Consider the following 16,838-nt stretch of genomic DNA (forward strand, 5'->3'; position numbering starts at 1 on the left):
TTAAATCTGAAGCTTCATAACAATTAAAGAAAATGCAATGAGACATGTTTCCAGGTTTTACACATTTTGCTTCAATAAAATTGACCCAAATATGAGAGGGCTTTAAACCTTCCAAACCCCAAGCCACAATGTTTACATTTAACATGATAAACAGTGTTATCCTTTACTGATTTACACAGCAGTACATCTTGTAATGCACAGGGAGGAGCTTACACATACACGTATGCTATAGACATAAATTTAGTATATTCTCATCTTTTATTTTGACTGTACACTTGATCAGAACATAACACTTATGCTGCATAAAAGCACTTAAAAACTGCCAAACATGTGAAGTTGTGTATTCTATTGAAAACAAGTGGTTTTTTTCCTTTTGAATATATTAATGATTGCATAATTGAGGTCCTTAATTGTAAAGACCACATCTATTTCAATGTTAAATTCTAAATACTTTTGAAACTCTATATTTAAATTATCCAACACAGTCATAAAAAACAATGGATTGCTGTCAAATTATCCACATTGTGCAATTCGCTAGTTATTATTCCAAGTCTGGAGCATGCTTTAAGTATCCCTATGCACTGAATGTGTCATTTCTCTTTTGCTTGTTTTTAAGTTTAGAATACAATGCATGAGGATATGATAGTCTATCTTATCTACATTCCCTTTCATGTGAGACTTATAACTCACATCAAATTTCTTACTCTATAAACTGTAGGGATATTTGCTTTAAGTTCAACTGGAATCATGATCAATTCACCAGATCTACATTGGAAATCTGACTGAGTTTAACATATAAGTGACATAAAAATTGTATATGTAGATGCATTGCTCTGGTGTCTTTATTAAAACAGTAACTAGCTGGGGCTGTTCATGTGTGTTCACTTTCCATTTAATGTGTTCAAAAAAGAATCAAACCAAATTCTGTGTGTAGACAAGACTACTCCTAAGTCGGTAACTCTATTTTCTAAAAGCATTCAAATAGGATCTTGCCTCTTGGTAGCAGTTCAAAACTGCAACTATTTTGAAAGGTGATCTTCTGTCCAAACAATTATTTTGTATTCAAAGTGGTATGCTTTAAATAACACATTTTAAAGTAACACATTTTAAGCTCTTGATATTTGCTTTTATTTCTCAGTTATTATGTGGCTGAAAATTTACCCCTACTTGCACAAATACATCACTTTTTATCTCAAACTTGCTTCAATAGCATACAGAGGGAGATAGATATTGGCAGTGTCTCTGTAAAGTGTGATTTCTCACATAGCACTGGCTTCTGTGATGAGGAAAACACAGTATTTTACTTTTTTCTTCCATCATTTCTAAGGAAATTTGTTACTTCTCTACGAAGAAGTATTTCACACATAAAAGCGTCTTACTGACAGCCAATAAAATTCTGTTTCTACAACATTTGCTGTGAAGAGACTATTTGTCATAAGTATGAGTTCTCTTGGCCTGATAATCATGTTTTATATGATTTTTTCTTTGGCACTGCTAGAAATATGAGCTTTATCATGTCATCATGTGCTGGCTGCAGGTTATCTTCCGACCAGATTCATATGGTGAAGTGCCCTGATTTATTTCCACCAGAGAGTCAGCATGATTTTTGTCTATGTAATAATGACTCTTGTCTCACAACAAAGAGAAACTCTGTACAAAGAGGGACTTGACTATAGAATATCTAATTGTCCACTGTGGCAATTAGATATTATATAGGCACCAAGTAACAGATCTGGAGTCAAATCCAAGTGAAGCCATTTCCCCAAATATTTCACCTCTTTCTCATGTAGAGAGAGTCTTGGAGAAATATGTGGAAAAGGTTGTCTAAGTTCAAATTGTCAAAAAATCCAACTCCTCTGAAAAATAACACATTTGTGAAAGGAGTGAGCTTGACAGAACACACATGAATGGCTGATCCAACATAAATCATGTTAATACCTCTGTTTCTTTATGCACAGGGGACCAACATTAACAATTATCTTCTATCTAATTCAGAGTGATATGCTTAAGATCAGCATGTGACAAACACACCTAGGAATATGTTGCCTACACTTAAATGTCAAGAGAGGGCTCATTCTAGCTTTACTGCAATAGCTAGAACACATGAGCACTAAGATCATAGAGATGCTGACAAATGATGCCTTGCATTCGATTGGCTTGAATAGATGAGGTCATAGTAACTCAAATCCAGATAACAACTTGGGTCATAAACACATTTGATTTCAATTATAATTTTAACTTAAACCATTTCCATCACTCTTAGATCTGTGCTGTATTGACTGTTGGGCTTGAAGTACAAATCTATATAGCTGATGAAACATAGCAACCCTATTCATTTAAGCTACTTAAGATCTCTCTGTGGTTTCCTATATTTGTTATTTTGTCTTTGTCAACTTCTTACTTGTATAAGCAGAACTTACTACTTCAGTAAGCATTTTATATATACAGTTCTCCCACTGATTGTTCACATACACACACACTCACACACACACACAACACATGCTCCCACTTACCATTTTTCTTATTCTTTCAGAATTATGATTGGACATCAAAATATACATTAATTATAAAATATTAAAAAATTATGTTTTAACATTTCAAACTCTCTTCAAGGAACTATTACTGATAAAGGATTGCTAGATATTTTTATCAATATAGATTACAAAAATTCCTTAACTTCTGTTATATTTGGTTTTATTGAGCAGCATGGAGCTATTGCTGTCAATACCCTTACAAGAAAAACTGCTATGATAACTTCAAACACACTTTTTCCTCTCAGAAATATAATACTAAATTGATTGTTACTGAAGAACCACATACTGTCAATTTTAGGAAGCATAAATAGTAATTTAAATATACAAAATATATGTGATAGTTTCATTTTTCTTTATCTGTGGCAATATTTCTTTTCAACTAACAAGTTACTTTTAAAAGATATATACCATTTTTATTAAATTAAGTTTCTTAACTTAAATTTTACCACCACATAAAGTTGAGTCCAACTTATCCTTTATCCCCTGTATTTCCTGTTTCTCTCTTAAATCAAAGTAAAATAACAAAGTGGTCATAATTCTTTGGTCATGGTGTCATAATCAGTAAGAACAGGTACAGTAGTTATACACAGAAGATTATGACCCAAAATATAATAACCAGCTTAAAAAGATTGGCAAGAAATACTTTTCCATGAATGTACTTATTTTTTTTTAAGAAGGTTGGCATGGAGTATACTAAAATATGCAAATTGGTATAGTTGAATGTTTTCTTCTCTATTTCTTGTAGAAAATCGTGCCTGTAGAATGTTACTTAAAAATATTATGTCTATGTCTCTGCTTCCACTTTCTTGAAAACAGCTGTGCTCTTAAGGTTTTTATTATTTGTCATTTCCAATGTCACAGTGAACCCTGGTCTCCTCCAATCAGATTAATGCTGCAAGGACATACATTTCTAAAAGTCGTTTCTGAAGGAAAGTTTGCTGCTGAAATGTCCCAATATATCCTACCACCTTTCTCTGTAGTCTATCTAATGCTAAGTGTATTGCCAGGATATGAAAGAAATCCTTATGATGTCACTTTAGTAAAGACTGTCAGCGTCAGTGTAATGTGAACATTCAGACTGATGTTATACTTCCATTCAATTTCCAGTCAATCCCTTACAAATGCAGAAAGCAGCAGAGAAGCTTTACAAACACGATATTCACCTTATGCATTGCTAGCACCAAATCACATGTTATGTGTTTGAATAGGACTTGTACCTGTGAGTTCTTCTATAGAAGCCAAATGTGGGCAGAAGGATGAAGACATTTTAAATGCAAAAATCAATAAGAAAAGGCATCCAGGGGTTACTTATAAAAGAGATAACAAACCAGTTCATACCAAATTATATCATCTAGTAAACTTTTCTGATATTTCTGCAACTTAAATGTGTATAATGAATATTATTTCAGGTGTCACCCATATACTAGCAAAATATTTACAATTTAATATATTCTGGATTCAAAAGAATCCGGGATAAGTAAGTGTGTCTTAACTGCAAGGACCAATACATTTTATCATGTGCTTGCCACATTACACACAGCTTCCTGTGGTATCCGCATCAACAAAGAATATATGTTAACAATCATCACAAGACCAAGGTCGACCTCTCTTCTGTTAAGGGATGGAGCTCAGGCCGGTACAAACTCATATGGCAGTATCCCAGAACACCGTTTGCTGTTTGGAATATGGTGGAGGGCTGTACTTCTTGGAGCCCGCATTCTTCTTCCAGCTGGGTAGGATTGGCATGCTATCCTGTTTGCAAAGGCCCTTTTCCGTTTTCTGTCTAGCCTTTATTTCTTTGCACAAGCAACGCTTTTTCTCAATCATCTCAAGCATTGTATGGTCTCCATGAAACCACGGCATGCATGCCACCTAGCAGAAAAGAAAGAGTGAATACAGAGGAAAAAGATGGAATGAAAGCATATCTTCTGCACTGTGCTAGAAGCTGTTTAGAAAACTCCCAGCTATTTCTACATCTTTACTTTTAAGAAATGTTTAAAATGGATTAATAAAATGTAATACTCTAATAAACCAAAAATGAATAAACATTGTACTTAAATCGGTAAACATCATACGATTTAGCAACATTTTGAACTTCCCAAAATATTTTTGAAATATTCAATAAGGTCAATGGCATGGCAAAACAGGAAAATATTCTAATTTCCAAGCCCAGTGACCTGCACTCAATACCTGGAATGCGAGAAAGCCAACTCGCGTTAGCGGTCATCTGATCTTCAAAACCATTGGTTTGTGTCCTCTCTCTGTCTCTCTGTCTCTTTCTCTCACTCTCTCTTCCTCACTCGCTCACTCACACATACACAGAATAAGGAAATAAATGTTTTTTAAAAGACCACAGTGTGGAAACAAAATAACTTTTATTTTTCTAAACAATTTTCCAAATATTTACCAGTTTTTCTGTTGGTTCCATTGTCTTATTTTTAGCAATATATCCAAATTCAAATATAAGAACTATTTTTCAATGACATATTTGAAAATTGCTAATGACAATTTTTATTCTTGAAATATGGTTTAAATACTTGCATTTGTTTCTAAATAGAATTGAGCTCATGTATGTTAAATAATTCCACCCGCTGTAATAACTCAGGGTATGCACTCCAGGGTTGGATAGATGCTCTAATATTGTTCTGCTGAGTTATTATTTTTCTCCAGTTTTGATACATCAGCAAACATCTAAGAAGGAATCACTGCCCTCTACGAACATGCAGATAAATAAATACTCAAATTAGTTATTAAAAAAAAACTTAGAGAAGACAGTTCATCAAGTCAATTCACTTAACCAAGAAGGGTCAGTGTGCAGTACAGGTTGAATATACACTAATACATACATTGCTAGGCAGCTGAACATTGCCCCCGAAGCATGTGCAATACCATGTCTATGGATAACAATCTTTGGAACCAAAATTGTCATAGAAAGATACTAATGAGATAAGCCCATCATCCACCTAAACAGGGAAAGCTGCATTTAATTGTTTAAGCAAATATCCCCCATGACTGAAAGGTTAAAATAAAACAAATGGAGTTACCAAACTTGGCATTATGTCTTTTAGGATGATATTTCACACAAATCCTTACCTAATTTTAATTCTACGTCTCATAATATTATAGTGCTTTAATAACTTGATCTATTTCTTCCTTGCAGAAATGACATTCTAAAATAAACACTGTATATTGCCATGGTGCAGTGCACGAAGCTTCATGGAAAAAGCACTTCCTACCCCATAAAAGAGAGCTATATATCCAGAGACCATTCAAGTCTACATTGTTGGTTCAACTCTACATGGTTGGATGATTGCCAACTTAAAGTAAGAGTGCATTGTAAAGTATATTTACAAATATACACAAGCTACAATATAGAATATTCATATGTCAAATCTACAATCAGTCAGCTTTTCTTACTCTTACAATCCAAGAGCTCAATGTAAAATGAAATGAATAACTGTATTATAGAGTGTGATTCATGTGGGAAGACGAACCTCCTTCATATTTATAATTTAAATAGAATATGCTTAGGTACATGTTTAAGTTCTCACATTGAAACAAGGGCTACTGCTGTGGGCATTTAAATATTATAACCCCTCCTTTCAAATGGTTTTAAATATTATTTTCTCATGGAGAAATAGATTCTGAACCTTAGTGCCCGCCTTCCTTATTCTTGTGTTGAAATCCTAACCTCTACCTTTATCATCTTATAAATAAGAGGACTTGGGGAGGGGCATGCGTGGAGAAGGGGGAGGGAAGGTGGGGTTGGGAGGGGAGGAGGAAGGAGTTTATGGGGGGATATGAAGTGAATAAAGTATAATTAATAAAAATTTAAAAAAGGAAGTTGGCAAGAGGGAGAGGCAGTTAGTTCCTGAATGGAACTGATCTCTTTACCAAAGGCACTTAAGATAGCTTTCTCTCTTTCACCAGGTGAAAACCCAGTGAGAAATAAATAGATACAAGCTAACAGAGGGAACTTCTAGTAGTTCCATGGATGAACCATGATGTTGATCTTTCCAACCCTCAGAGCTGTGACAAATACTTCACTTTGTTTACGAATTAGAAAGTTTGTGGAATTTTGTTATATTTTCTTATAGAAACCAAAACACACAAGACATCTGGGAACCTCATCCTTCAGTAGGTGTCCAGAAGTGAAGTGACTTGCTAGCATGTATCACTGCAGTGATACACCATGATAGGGACCCCTTGGTCTCTGTCTTCCAAGCCCAGGGCTCTTGATCTTGAGGGAAGCATCAGCTAAAGCACCTGAGAGACTGTCTATTAAATACCACAGCAGTACTCCTGCCACTCTGTCAAGGCCACCCAAAATAAGTAAACTACCCTTAGAGACTCTGGCTATCTAGTCAAGGCTGAAGAGACTTCCTGACTAATAATTGCTGTGCATTTTTTGAAGGATCTAGGAGGCAGGAGGAAAAGACATTAGATAAATGCTAAAGAGAGTGGAATGAAGTGCAGCTTTTGGCTGATTATAATGTATCAATATTGATGTATTAATCATGTTAAACAAATGATAGGACGGCAAGTTACAAAGTGTATGGGAGGAAATCAGTATATTATTATGGAGTCCTCACCATGCCTTTTAGCTTTTCTTTACATCTAAAATTTACAAGAATTTTTTTAAAGCAAAAGGAACATTTTCCAAATTTTAGTTTAACCTCTCTCCTTTCTGTAAGATCACATTGTAAAATAAGAAAATTTAAATTGTTTGGTTAGAATCTTTCTAGTTGTGACACTGAAAAATAGTATATCTCTGAACTTTCTACGTGGATTGTAAACTGGTATATTATCCAAATAAATATACATTTTTATAGTATATGTTTAACATATAATTTTATGTATATAGCATATATATAACTTATACATCAATTAATTATACATACATACATTTTTACATGGCTGTAAGGAACATGGAATGATTCCTTTTCACAAAGAAATGATTTCACGTTTTTACTAACCTAGTTACTTTTTTAGGAAATTAAAATTAAGTACTTTCTGAAACAGAATATTTTCCTCCAGAGAGTAAACAAATAACAACACTATACAATAATAATTCTCTATATTATATGTTTGAAATTTACCTAAATGCATAAAATATAAAACTAAAAAAGAACTACTGTGCAATAAGCATTTGGAGCATTTAAACATTAAATAAATGAGAAATAAAACAGATATAAATTATGTTTACTTTAAAGGCCTTACTAACTAGCCCAGAATGTGTTATCAAATACTCAGGAGAAAGACTGTAATATTAATGAAGTGCCTTCATGGCTTTGCAATTGAGATCTACAGTTAGTCTAAAGACTTGTTAATACTTAGTTTCTGAAAGAGTAGACACACACCTGCTCTCATAGAGCCACTGAGAAGATATTTTTTGAAATATCCTTTTATTTTTATTTTTTGTTTTTTATTCTTTTTATTATTATCATGTATTACAATTTATTCAATTTGTATCTCACTGTGGCTCCCCACTGTCTCCCTCAATTCCACCCTTCCTCCCTCTCACTTCTCCCCCATACCTCTCCCCCAGTCCACTAATAGGGGAGGTCCTCTGCCCCTCCATCTAATCCTAGCCTTTTGAGTCTCATCAGGACTGGTTGCACACTCCTCTGTGGCCTGGAAAGGCTGCTCCCTCTCCCAGGGGGAGGTGATCAAAGAGCAGGCCATACAAACAGAAAATGTTTGATAGCACATGGGAATCATAAAATAATAGTATATATAACTCAAGATTTTTAGCCCATTTATCTGTTGCCTACCATCTATAGAATGGGGTCATTGAGACAGAGACTTTGTGGCTCACAATTGACAACAAGACTGTCTGTATAAAAGATCGCCCTAAAAAAGAAAAAAAACTTACAACAAATTGATACAATAATGAATAATCATTGTAGTATGAAGAAAGTTAAAAGGCCAAGAAAATGTCATGCTGGATATATGAAAGCGGAGAGAAAAATGATTAACAAATGAATTAAACATAAGAAAACTAGTGAAATGCCCGCATGTTGCTATTGTTATGACTGATTACTGAAATCAGAAAAATGTACTGTTGTTCTCTGGTCCCACTCTTTCCTAATGATGATTTCAACATATTAAATGGTTAGTTGACCCTTAAAATAAGCATGTATGACAGAAGATGGAAAGGAGACAGTGTCAACATTGGTGTTAGAAAAGGCTTGTGAAACCAGATACACCGCATTGATTCAGGCAGGCTTATGATGGTTTTTAATATAAATTTCACCACCGTCTGATAAACCAGAAATGAGAAGAAACAAATTTGAAATCACAGAGAATTTATTTGGGTGTGTTGGCTGTACATTTTGCTGTCATATTCTTCTAAGGAAAAGTAGAATGTTGCAATCACGAAGTAGCTGGGCTTACACTCTTTAAATCAAAGATTCCTACTAGGTGACCCCATTATTTCAGAGTAGCAGCCACCACCTCTAATGTGTCATTCTGGTGACTCAACCTAAAATCAAGTGTTTACATTGGTGACCTTTCCTTCAATTTTGCTCAATCATTTGTCATGTCTATTTTCACAAATATATTTTGGAAAGTAGATAACAAAAAACCCAATAACATAAAACTTGAAATTGACAAGAGCCCCGGTGGGATGGGGTGTAATTTTCTCAACATGTCCATGTATTTATTTTGTAGTTAACAAAACACAGGTCCTTCTAATAGCATCGCATAAAAAAAAAAAATTGTGAATTGGTCTGTGTGTCTTTTACAAAGTAACTTGTACTTTGCAAAAGTACGGACATATCCCAACTTCATAATGTTCTATGCCAGATATTTAAAAGGTAGGGTTAACTTAAACCCTGTGACTCTATAGTTGCTTTGTGAACACTATACACTTTTCAAAAGATGGGGAGATGGCTCATGGGTTAAGAGCACTTGCAGCTTTTATAGAGAATCCAAGTTCAGTTCTCAGCACACACAATATGGCTCAGAGTTGTCTGTAACTCCAGTTCTAAGGCATGCAACATTTTCATCTGGCCTCCACAGACGCCATACATACAATGCACACACATATGTGCGAGCAGACATTTAATACATAAAATAAATCTTTTCTAAAGTATAAATCCCAGGATAATAAGAGGAGTGTGAAATAATGACCTGTTCCTTATTAATTTCTTGAAGGACATAATGAAGCTACTTGAATTGATATCATGAGCATGCAATACCAAAACAAGCAGAAGACTGTTTCAAGTCCATTGTCCTAGGGCTGATCAAAGAAACTTGATATGACATCATCAGTGTTGGACAAGCGGTATGTTTTGCTTTCTTGCTTGAATTATTTTAAGAACCAAAGATGAAGCCGTTTTAGCTTTTATAATTATTTTTTGTTTTGATGGTATTTTTTTCCTTCATTTTTTCTTTCTAAGATAGGATCTCACTGTGTATCACAGGCTGTTCTGGAAGTCGTCATGTATTCTAGACTGGCCTTGCGTTCCTTTCCTCCTTTCTCAGCCTCCCAAATGCTGGAATTACAGGCATTTATCACCATATCTGGTTGCTTTACTTTTTTGTATTACTTTGAGGTGCTGGGAATTGAACCTAGGGGTTTTACGCATACTAATCAAGTGCTTTACTTATTTTTACACTTTTCTACACAATGTGGTTCTAGTGGGATTCTTAACAGCAGGGACAGTGGTGTCTCTGACTGTTTTGCCTGCTCATGGGACTCCACACCTCCTGCTGGGTTGTCTCCTTGAGCCTTAATATGAGGGTTTATGCCTCATCTTTCTTATTGCATTGCATCCATTGATACCTCTGGGAGGGCTGCTCTTTTCTGAAGGGAAATTGAGGAACAATGGACCTAGGGGAAAAGAGAGGTGTGGGGGAGGACTAGGAGGAGGAGAGAGAGAGGAGGCTGGGTCAGGAAGTATTGTGTGAGAAAAGAACAAAGGAAAAGAAAATAAAAGACATCCCTAAAAGAAACTACAAAAACCTTTAGCATGCCTTTACATCTTTCCAAACTTCAAAGAGTGTGTGTGTGTGTGTGTGTGTGTGTGTGTGTGTGTGTGACTCTAATCTCTTGACTGAGAGTTTCTTAATTATCCCCTCATAGTTCTCCCTTTTTAGCAACAAGTTGACTCAGAAAATATGTTTTATGAAAGAATCATTAGGCAAGTCTACACCTGAGCCATGCACTGGAATTTGATTGTTAAATAAACATTCCCTGTGTCTAAACGTGGTTTTGATATGTATCTATGTTCACTAACTGAGAACCACACCTTTATTCCAGACTTATTGTACAATATGAAATCATAGCTGCCCTGGAACTCTACTCTTCTCTTGTTTGATGTGAATAGGCCCCTTGATATAAAAAGTCAGATCAGTTTCTAGGTACATGCTAGAAATATTGCACTTTAAGTTGTTAAATCGTGTGTTGTTGGATTTTTCCGTATCTATGCTTGCCTCAATTATATACATCTCAAAAATAAAAATAATCGAAAATTATACATTAATGTCTCTCAAATTGGCATTGCAGTTTTAAGCTAACAAATACCGCATTTTTTCCCCTGCTGGTAAAATGAAGACAGTGTGTAACCTCTCACTTTTTTTTATGATGTTCTTTAACCAAAAACAATATCGTATGTCACACACAAGGATGAATAAAGTTGCTTTCAGCTTTCCAAGCTCTCCTAGCCCATGCATTCCTCTTTAATAATGACTTTGCTGTTTAAATCAATCCTGTGTGTTTGCTTTTCTGTTTTCCTAGCAGACCGTATAAAATGAATAAGATAAAGAAAATGATGTGATTTTTTTAAATCATTATTTACTGTCTGGGACTAGTATTTTAAGCATTCTGTGGCCACATTCCTTTGTGAAGTGAATGATAAGGCCTCCTGTCTGTTAAAACAATTGAATGTAACAATTTAGTAACAAGCAAATTTACTAAAAAGTAGAGAATAATGTATACATTGTTCTATAAATAGAAATGTTTGAGTATGGGGACCTTTTTCTTAATTCTAGTATTCTTAACTTCTAGAGTAAGAGAAGAATACAATAACTGCTCTTAAAATTAGTGAAGGGGTGAATAAATACATAGATAATTTGTAGTGTTTTCTGAGTGTTTTTAGGAAAGCCGCTTTTGAAGATTTTTTTATTTTTTATATTAATTACAGTTTATTCACTTTGTATCCCAGCTGTAGCCCCCTCCTTCATTCCCTCCCAATCCCACCCTCCCTCCTTCCTCTCTTCCCATGCTTCTTCCCCAGTCCACTGATAGGGGAGGTCCTTCTCCCCTTCCTTATGACCTTAATCTATCAGGTCTCATCAAGACGGGCTGCATTGTCTTCCTCTGTGGCCTGGTAAGGCTGCTCCCCCTCACCCCAGAGGGAGGTTATCAAAGAGCCAGCCACTGAGTTAATGTCAGAGACAGTCGCTGTTCCCCTTACTAGGGAATCCACTTGGAGAGACTGAGGTTATCTAGATTATCTCCATGAATGGTCCTTGGTTGGAGTATCAGTCTCAGAAAAGACCCCTGTGTCCAGATTTTTTTGGTTCTATTGCTATCCTTGTGGAGCTCCTGTCCCCTCCAGGTCTTTCATCTCCCCCTTCTTTCATAAGATTCCCTGCACTCTGCCCAAAGTTTGGCTATGAGTCTCAGCATCTGCTTTGATACCCTGCTGGGTAGAGTTTTTCAGAACTTTTGAAGATTTTTATTTAATGAAAGATTTCAGTTTACATTGAATCATTTATCAATATCTTTGATTGTACTAGTTGAAAAATGTAATTTTTCTTGGAAGGTCTGTTAGAAACATGGAAATGGGAATAGAATATATTAAAAGACAAGGTCTAGCCTTCCTTCTCTCTCTCTCCATACAGTTGTATACAATGTACAGATAACCATTTGAAGTTCTAGACAGGTAATTGGATACATTTTTTGTCTGAGAAATGCAGTCCATTTATACATGCATTTATGTGTCCATATGTATATTTATACTTATTTTAAAATATCACAAATGATTATATTACTGAAACTCCCTTCAGACAATTCAGTTGCCATGTTTTATTAAAAAAAAACATGACTGTAAAAAGGTGGACTATATGAGAAGAAGAAACATCAGCATGAATGGGAGGAAGAGAAGGTAGTGGAGAAAGATAATATTTAAAATACATCATGTACATGTGTGAAAATGTTGTAATGAACTTTAATCCTGTGTCTAATTAATATATGCTAACGAAATGAAATATGATAAAAAAATAAAGGTATAAAGTACTAGTGAATAACATATTAACTGATGATGCCACTCAAGAAAAAATCATAAAACAGGTAAAGTCCCAAATACTGAAATTATTGATTGATATAATGAGCTCCAAAAATTCTTTAGGGAAACAAGTTGGTAAAACATATGTCCCTTTTATATTGTGACATTGGAGTAAAGGATTATTAAAATCAAGGTAATCGTTCTAGCAACATCAATCATATAACATAACAATATCAGAAATTCTTAGTTTCCAGTAACCTGCTTGAGCAGTTAGTGGACACAAATCCTGTACCAGTTCCCTAAGGCATAGTAAAAATTAGGCATGCTTTTATGCTGTTTTCGAGTGATAAAATTAAGCTGACAATAATGATATTACAGATGCATCGTACACTTAACAGAGGATAGTGTTTGAGCTGTAATTCATGAGACTAAGTGTAGTAGACACCAACGGCTCTGCCATTAGTGTCACAATGCATGTCGCGATTAAAGGAACCCACACCAGCAGTGAACACACAGGGGCACACACATATGGTGTTTACGGTACTTAGGCCCCGCTCAGCCAATGGCATGGGAAAGTGTACTAAATAAAATGAAATCAGCCAAGCATAAGGCTGAAAATTACACAATTTTAATACTGAAAATACTTTGCGGGGGAGGAGAAATTTTATGCTATTTCTTATTATCATATTACCATCCTCTTGGTTATAATCAAGGTCCTGAATTTAATTGCAATACCAGGAACTCCTCGTGGGGACAAATCACCACGTCAGTACTATGCCTCTTTCACTTTGTTCTAGATTCATAATGGCCCTGTGACCACTACTTTCTAGGTGAGAAAATACAGTTGAGAAGCTCATAAAGATCATTTATCAGCCGGCGGAGCAGCTTCCACACTGGGAATGAAGAGCCCTACAGATCAGAGCAAGGAGATGTTTCTTCCCCTGACTAAGCTCTCTGACTTGCAGCTCTTCATCCTTGCCTCTGTCTATCAAACTGTGTTTGTTGATGGGTTTTAGTATTCAAAGACTATTGATCTTCGCTCTTCGTTATATCACTGCCAATGGCTGTCTTGTTGGCATTGAAAACACTGACTGTACCTGCCACCATATTTTTGAAAACCCTAATGGAAGTATTTTTGTTTCTTCTTTGATAGTCACATTGCAGTTTATTTCTCAACTTCACAGTAGAAAAACAAACAAATAAACAAAAAAAAATACACCACCACCAAAAACAACAAAACATAGGAATCCTCCAATGCATGTTGATGCTCCTCCAAGAATAAACACAATCATTGCGAGCTGGTAGTGTCATCACTGAATTTCACAAACGTGTTAGCTATTTAGAGTTACAGTAAGAGACAAAGCCCAAGAGAATAGTTTCATAAGGAAAAGGGCCAGAGACTCATTTTATGACACCATGGAGGAGATGTTAATGGCATTAAATGATCATGTTACAAACACTTTGCCAGGAAATGTTTTGAGGCAGAAGCAAGCAGCGAGAAGACAGGGTGAGAAGAGATGATGACGGGTACCAAGTTGTGGTGAGAGAGGAACAGATGCTGGCACGCTGAGCACCTACTAGGAGACTACACGTACGTCTGTGCACAGTATGTCTGAAACAGCTAAAAGAGTATAGTATGTTTGGCCATGAAGGAATGATAATCTGGGAGATATATCTATTTATCCTGATTTAAACTTTATGAAGTTCATGTATATGTTGATTTAGCACACATCACCCTGATAATATGTACAGTATTTGGGCTTAGTTACTGGTTAAATTTTTAGTGTAAATATAAGTTTAAAAATAATAGATTTTTCTGTGCCTGCAAAGAGGGCCTCAATGATTAAGAGCTCTGCCAGCTCTTCTGGAGGGCCCAGTTTGATTCCCAGGATGCAAAGGGTGGGTCAGAATGGTCTGTAAGTCCAATCCCAGGGAACCAAAGATATTCTTCTGGCCTCTACCAGCACCAGGGACACACACACACACACACACACGCACACACACACACACACACACAAACACACACATACACACACACACGGTACATACAATTAAAACATCCCTACAAATAAATTAATCTTATGAAGGACAGCTAAATGCTTATTATGGCTCTGTTGTCCTATTTCTTGTGACTTCTTAACCTCTCAGAAACAGATTCAAAGTGTAAACTGAGAAGGGCGCATGACTATAGAACCTTTAATGCCTGTTATCTGGCTAGAGGACATGATCAACTGTGCAAGAAATGAATCCACTCAACCATGTGGGCAAGCTACACTCACAGCCTTGCACCTGCGCACAGAGCACACGCAGGTACAGAAAGTGGGCTATACCCTGTAAAGGGCAGAGCATGGTAAGGCCATCGGAAAATGGCATTACGAGAAAGTCTATTCGTGGTGGCATTTTTACATGTGAAATTAGTCAATGTTTTGCTTCTTTAGAACCTTTGGAAATGGCCATGTTAAGAATACAGTTTTTCAGTAAAGAAGACACAACAGGATTCTCAAAATTAAGCCTAATGACCACTACCGACATAATTTCAGCTATTAATTGATTAAACTAATTTTAATAATAAAAAAGCCCTGAGAAATTTGCAGAATTAATTCATATGTTTTTAAATGAGTGAGACATTTATCAGAGGAAAACTTTAGAAAGACATTCCCCGAAGGAAAGCACAGTGTTACAAGATAAAATTCAATTACAGGAAATGTATTGATGTTTTCACTAAGTACAATTTCTTAATCACCTACATTAGCATTAATTTAATTGAAAGTTTAACTTCATTATAAAATACTGGCTTTTGGTAATGGATGTAGGCTCGACCCCAGTCATAGGACGGAGAATAAAACCTTGGTAAACAGGCCCTTTATTTAGAGAGTGGTGGTTTGTAGCCAGGCCAAATACTAATCCTCCAGGAGCGTACTGATAATGACACACGGACCTTGTAAGACATGCTCACTCTTACAACTTGGAATTGAGCTGGAAGACACAGTATGTTTTTCTCCACTGAAATGCCCTGCCCATCACAGGTAGATATACACAGCCAGTTGAAAGAGAAGCAAGCAGTAGGAATCAGAGGAATTTGCTCTGGGGCCAAATTTGCCATTGTACTGGTTTTGTGTGTCCAATCCTGTGTGAGTCAGGGTGAAAGAACCAGAGAGCCCAAACTGTGCAATGTAAGACTGCGTCAGGCTTCTGATTTATAATTGAAAAATCTGAGCCCATACAAAAGAACAATAATTAGTGAGGTATGACATATCTGAAAATGAAGAAGGCAGTGGAGGAGAAGGTCAAAGGTGGCAAGGAATACCCACATTTGTGATTCTCTTGCACATCAGAGCAACCCAGAAGTGATCGGGTGCCATGTTTCTTCTGTCTTCCTAAATAGCTAGTCCTTCCCACTCAGCCTAGCCCTGTTGCCAGCTCAGTGCTTGGGCAAAGCATGGCAGCTGTGATTTTATTTTCATTTCTTTGGTAGCAAAACTTTTTGTATAGTATAAAATTTTGCATTTTTGAATTTGTCATACTGTGAAATGTAACAACTCTCCATTGCCTGTGAGGAGATGCAGGCACCTGGATCTTTGTGTCTCTGGGAGAGAAATCAGAATGAATACATTGTATTTTGTTCTGTAATTTGAGATGTGAGACACAGTGACCAGAAGATCAAGGTCTTTATGATACCTCAGAATCCAGTACTGGATTCCAAAGTTAGGTAAACCACAGATGAAATTTCACCTGTACATTAATCAGAAGAGATTATTATTTTCCTTCTAACTAAATTTGTCCAGATATTTATGGATACTTTCTGGGAAGGCACAGGAATAAAAAAAAATAAAAAATAAATAAACTTTTAATAACAAATAAAAATTCAGTTCTGAACAACTTATTGTAGTTCATAACACAAAAGCTTAGAGTTCAAAGGGGAGCCACCTTCCTTTCCATCTCTTCTGCTCTCTTGCTTTCCAGCTACTTCCTGTGTTCCTTATTCAGCATCTTAAAAGACATGTTCAGAGCACCTGAGATGAACACACACACACACACACACACACACACACACACACACACACACACA

At 35.9% G+C, this 16,838-nt stretch overlaps 1 protein-coding gene across 1 annotated transcript in view; it reads right to left on the reverse strand.

Moving 5' to 3' along the window:
* Positions 1-4,138: 4,138 nt before the first annotated feature.
* The window catches only part of Nyap2 (neuronal tyrosine-phosphorylated phosphoinositide-3-kinase adaptor 2), a 237,756-nt gene continuing 225,056 nt past the window's right edge, over positions 4,139-16,838 (reverse strand). The window contains exon 7 of the mRNA XM_055616833.1: positions 4,139-4,406. Within this exon, the coding sequence (XP_055472808.1) occupies positions 4,179-4,406 (228 nt within the window). The 3' untranslated portion in view covers positions 4,139-4,178. The remainder of the gene's footprint in view (positions 4,407-16,838) is intronic.

The sequence above is a fragment of the Psammomys obesus genome, unplaced genomic scaffold, assembly GCF_907164565.1.
Source record: "Psammomys obesus unplaced genomic scaffold, mPsaObe1.curated_primary_1811, whole genome shotgun sequence".
Taxonomy (NCBI): domain Eukaryota; kingdom Metazoa; phylum Chordata; class Mammalia; order Rodentia; family Muridae; genus Psammomys; species Psammomys obesus.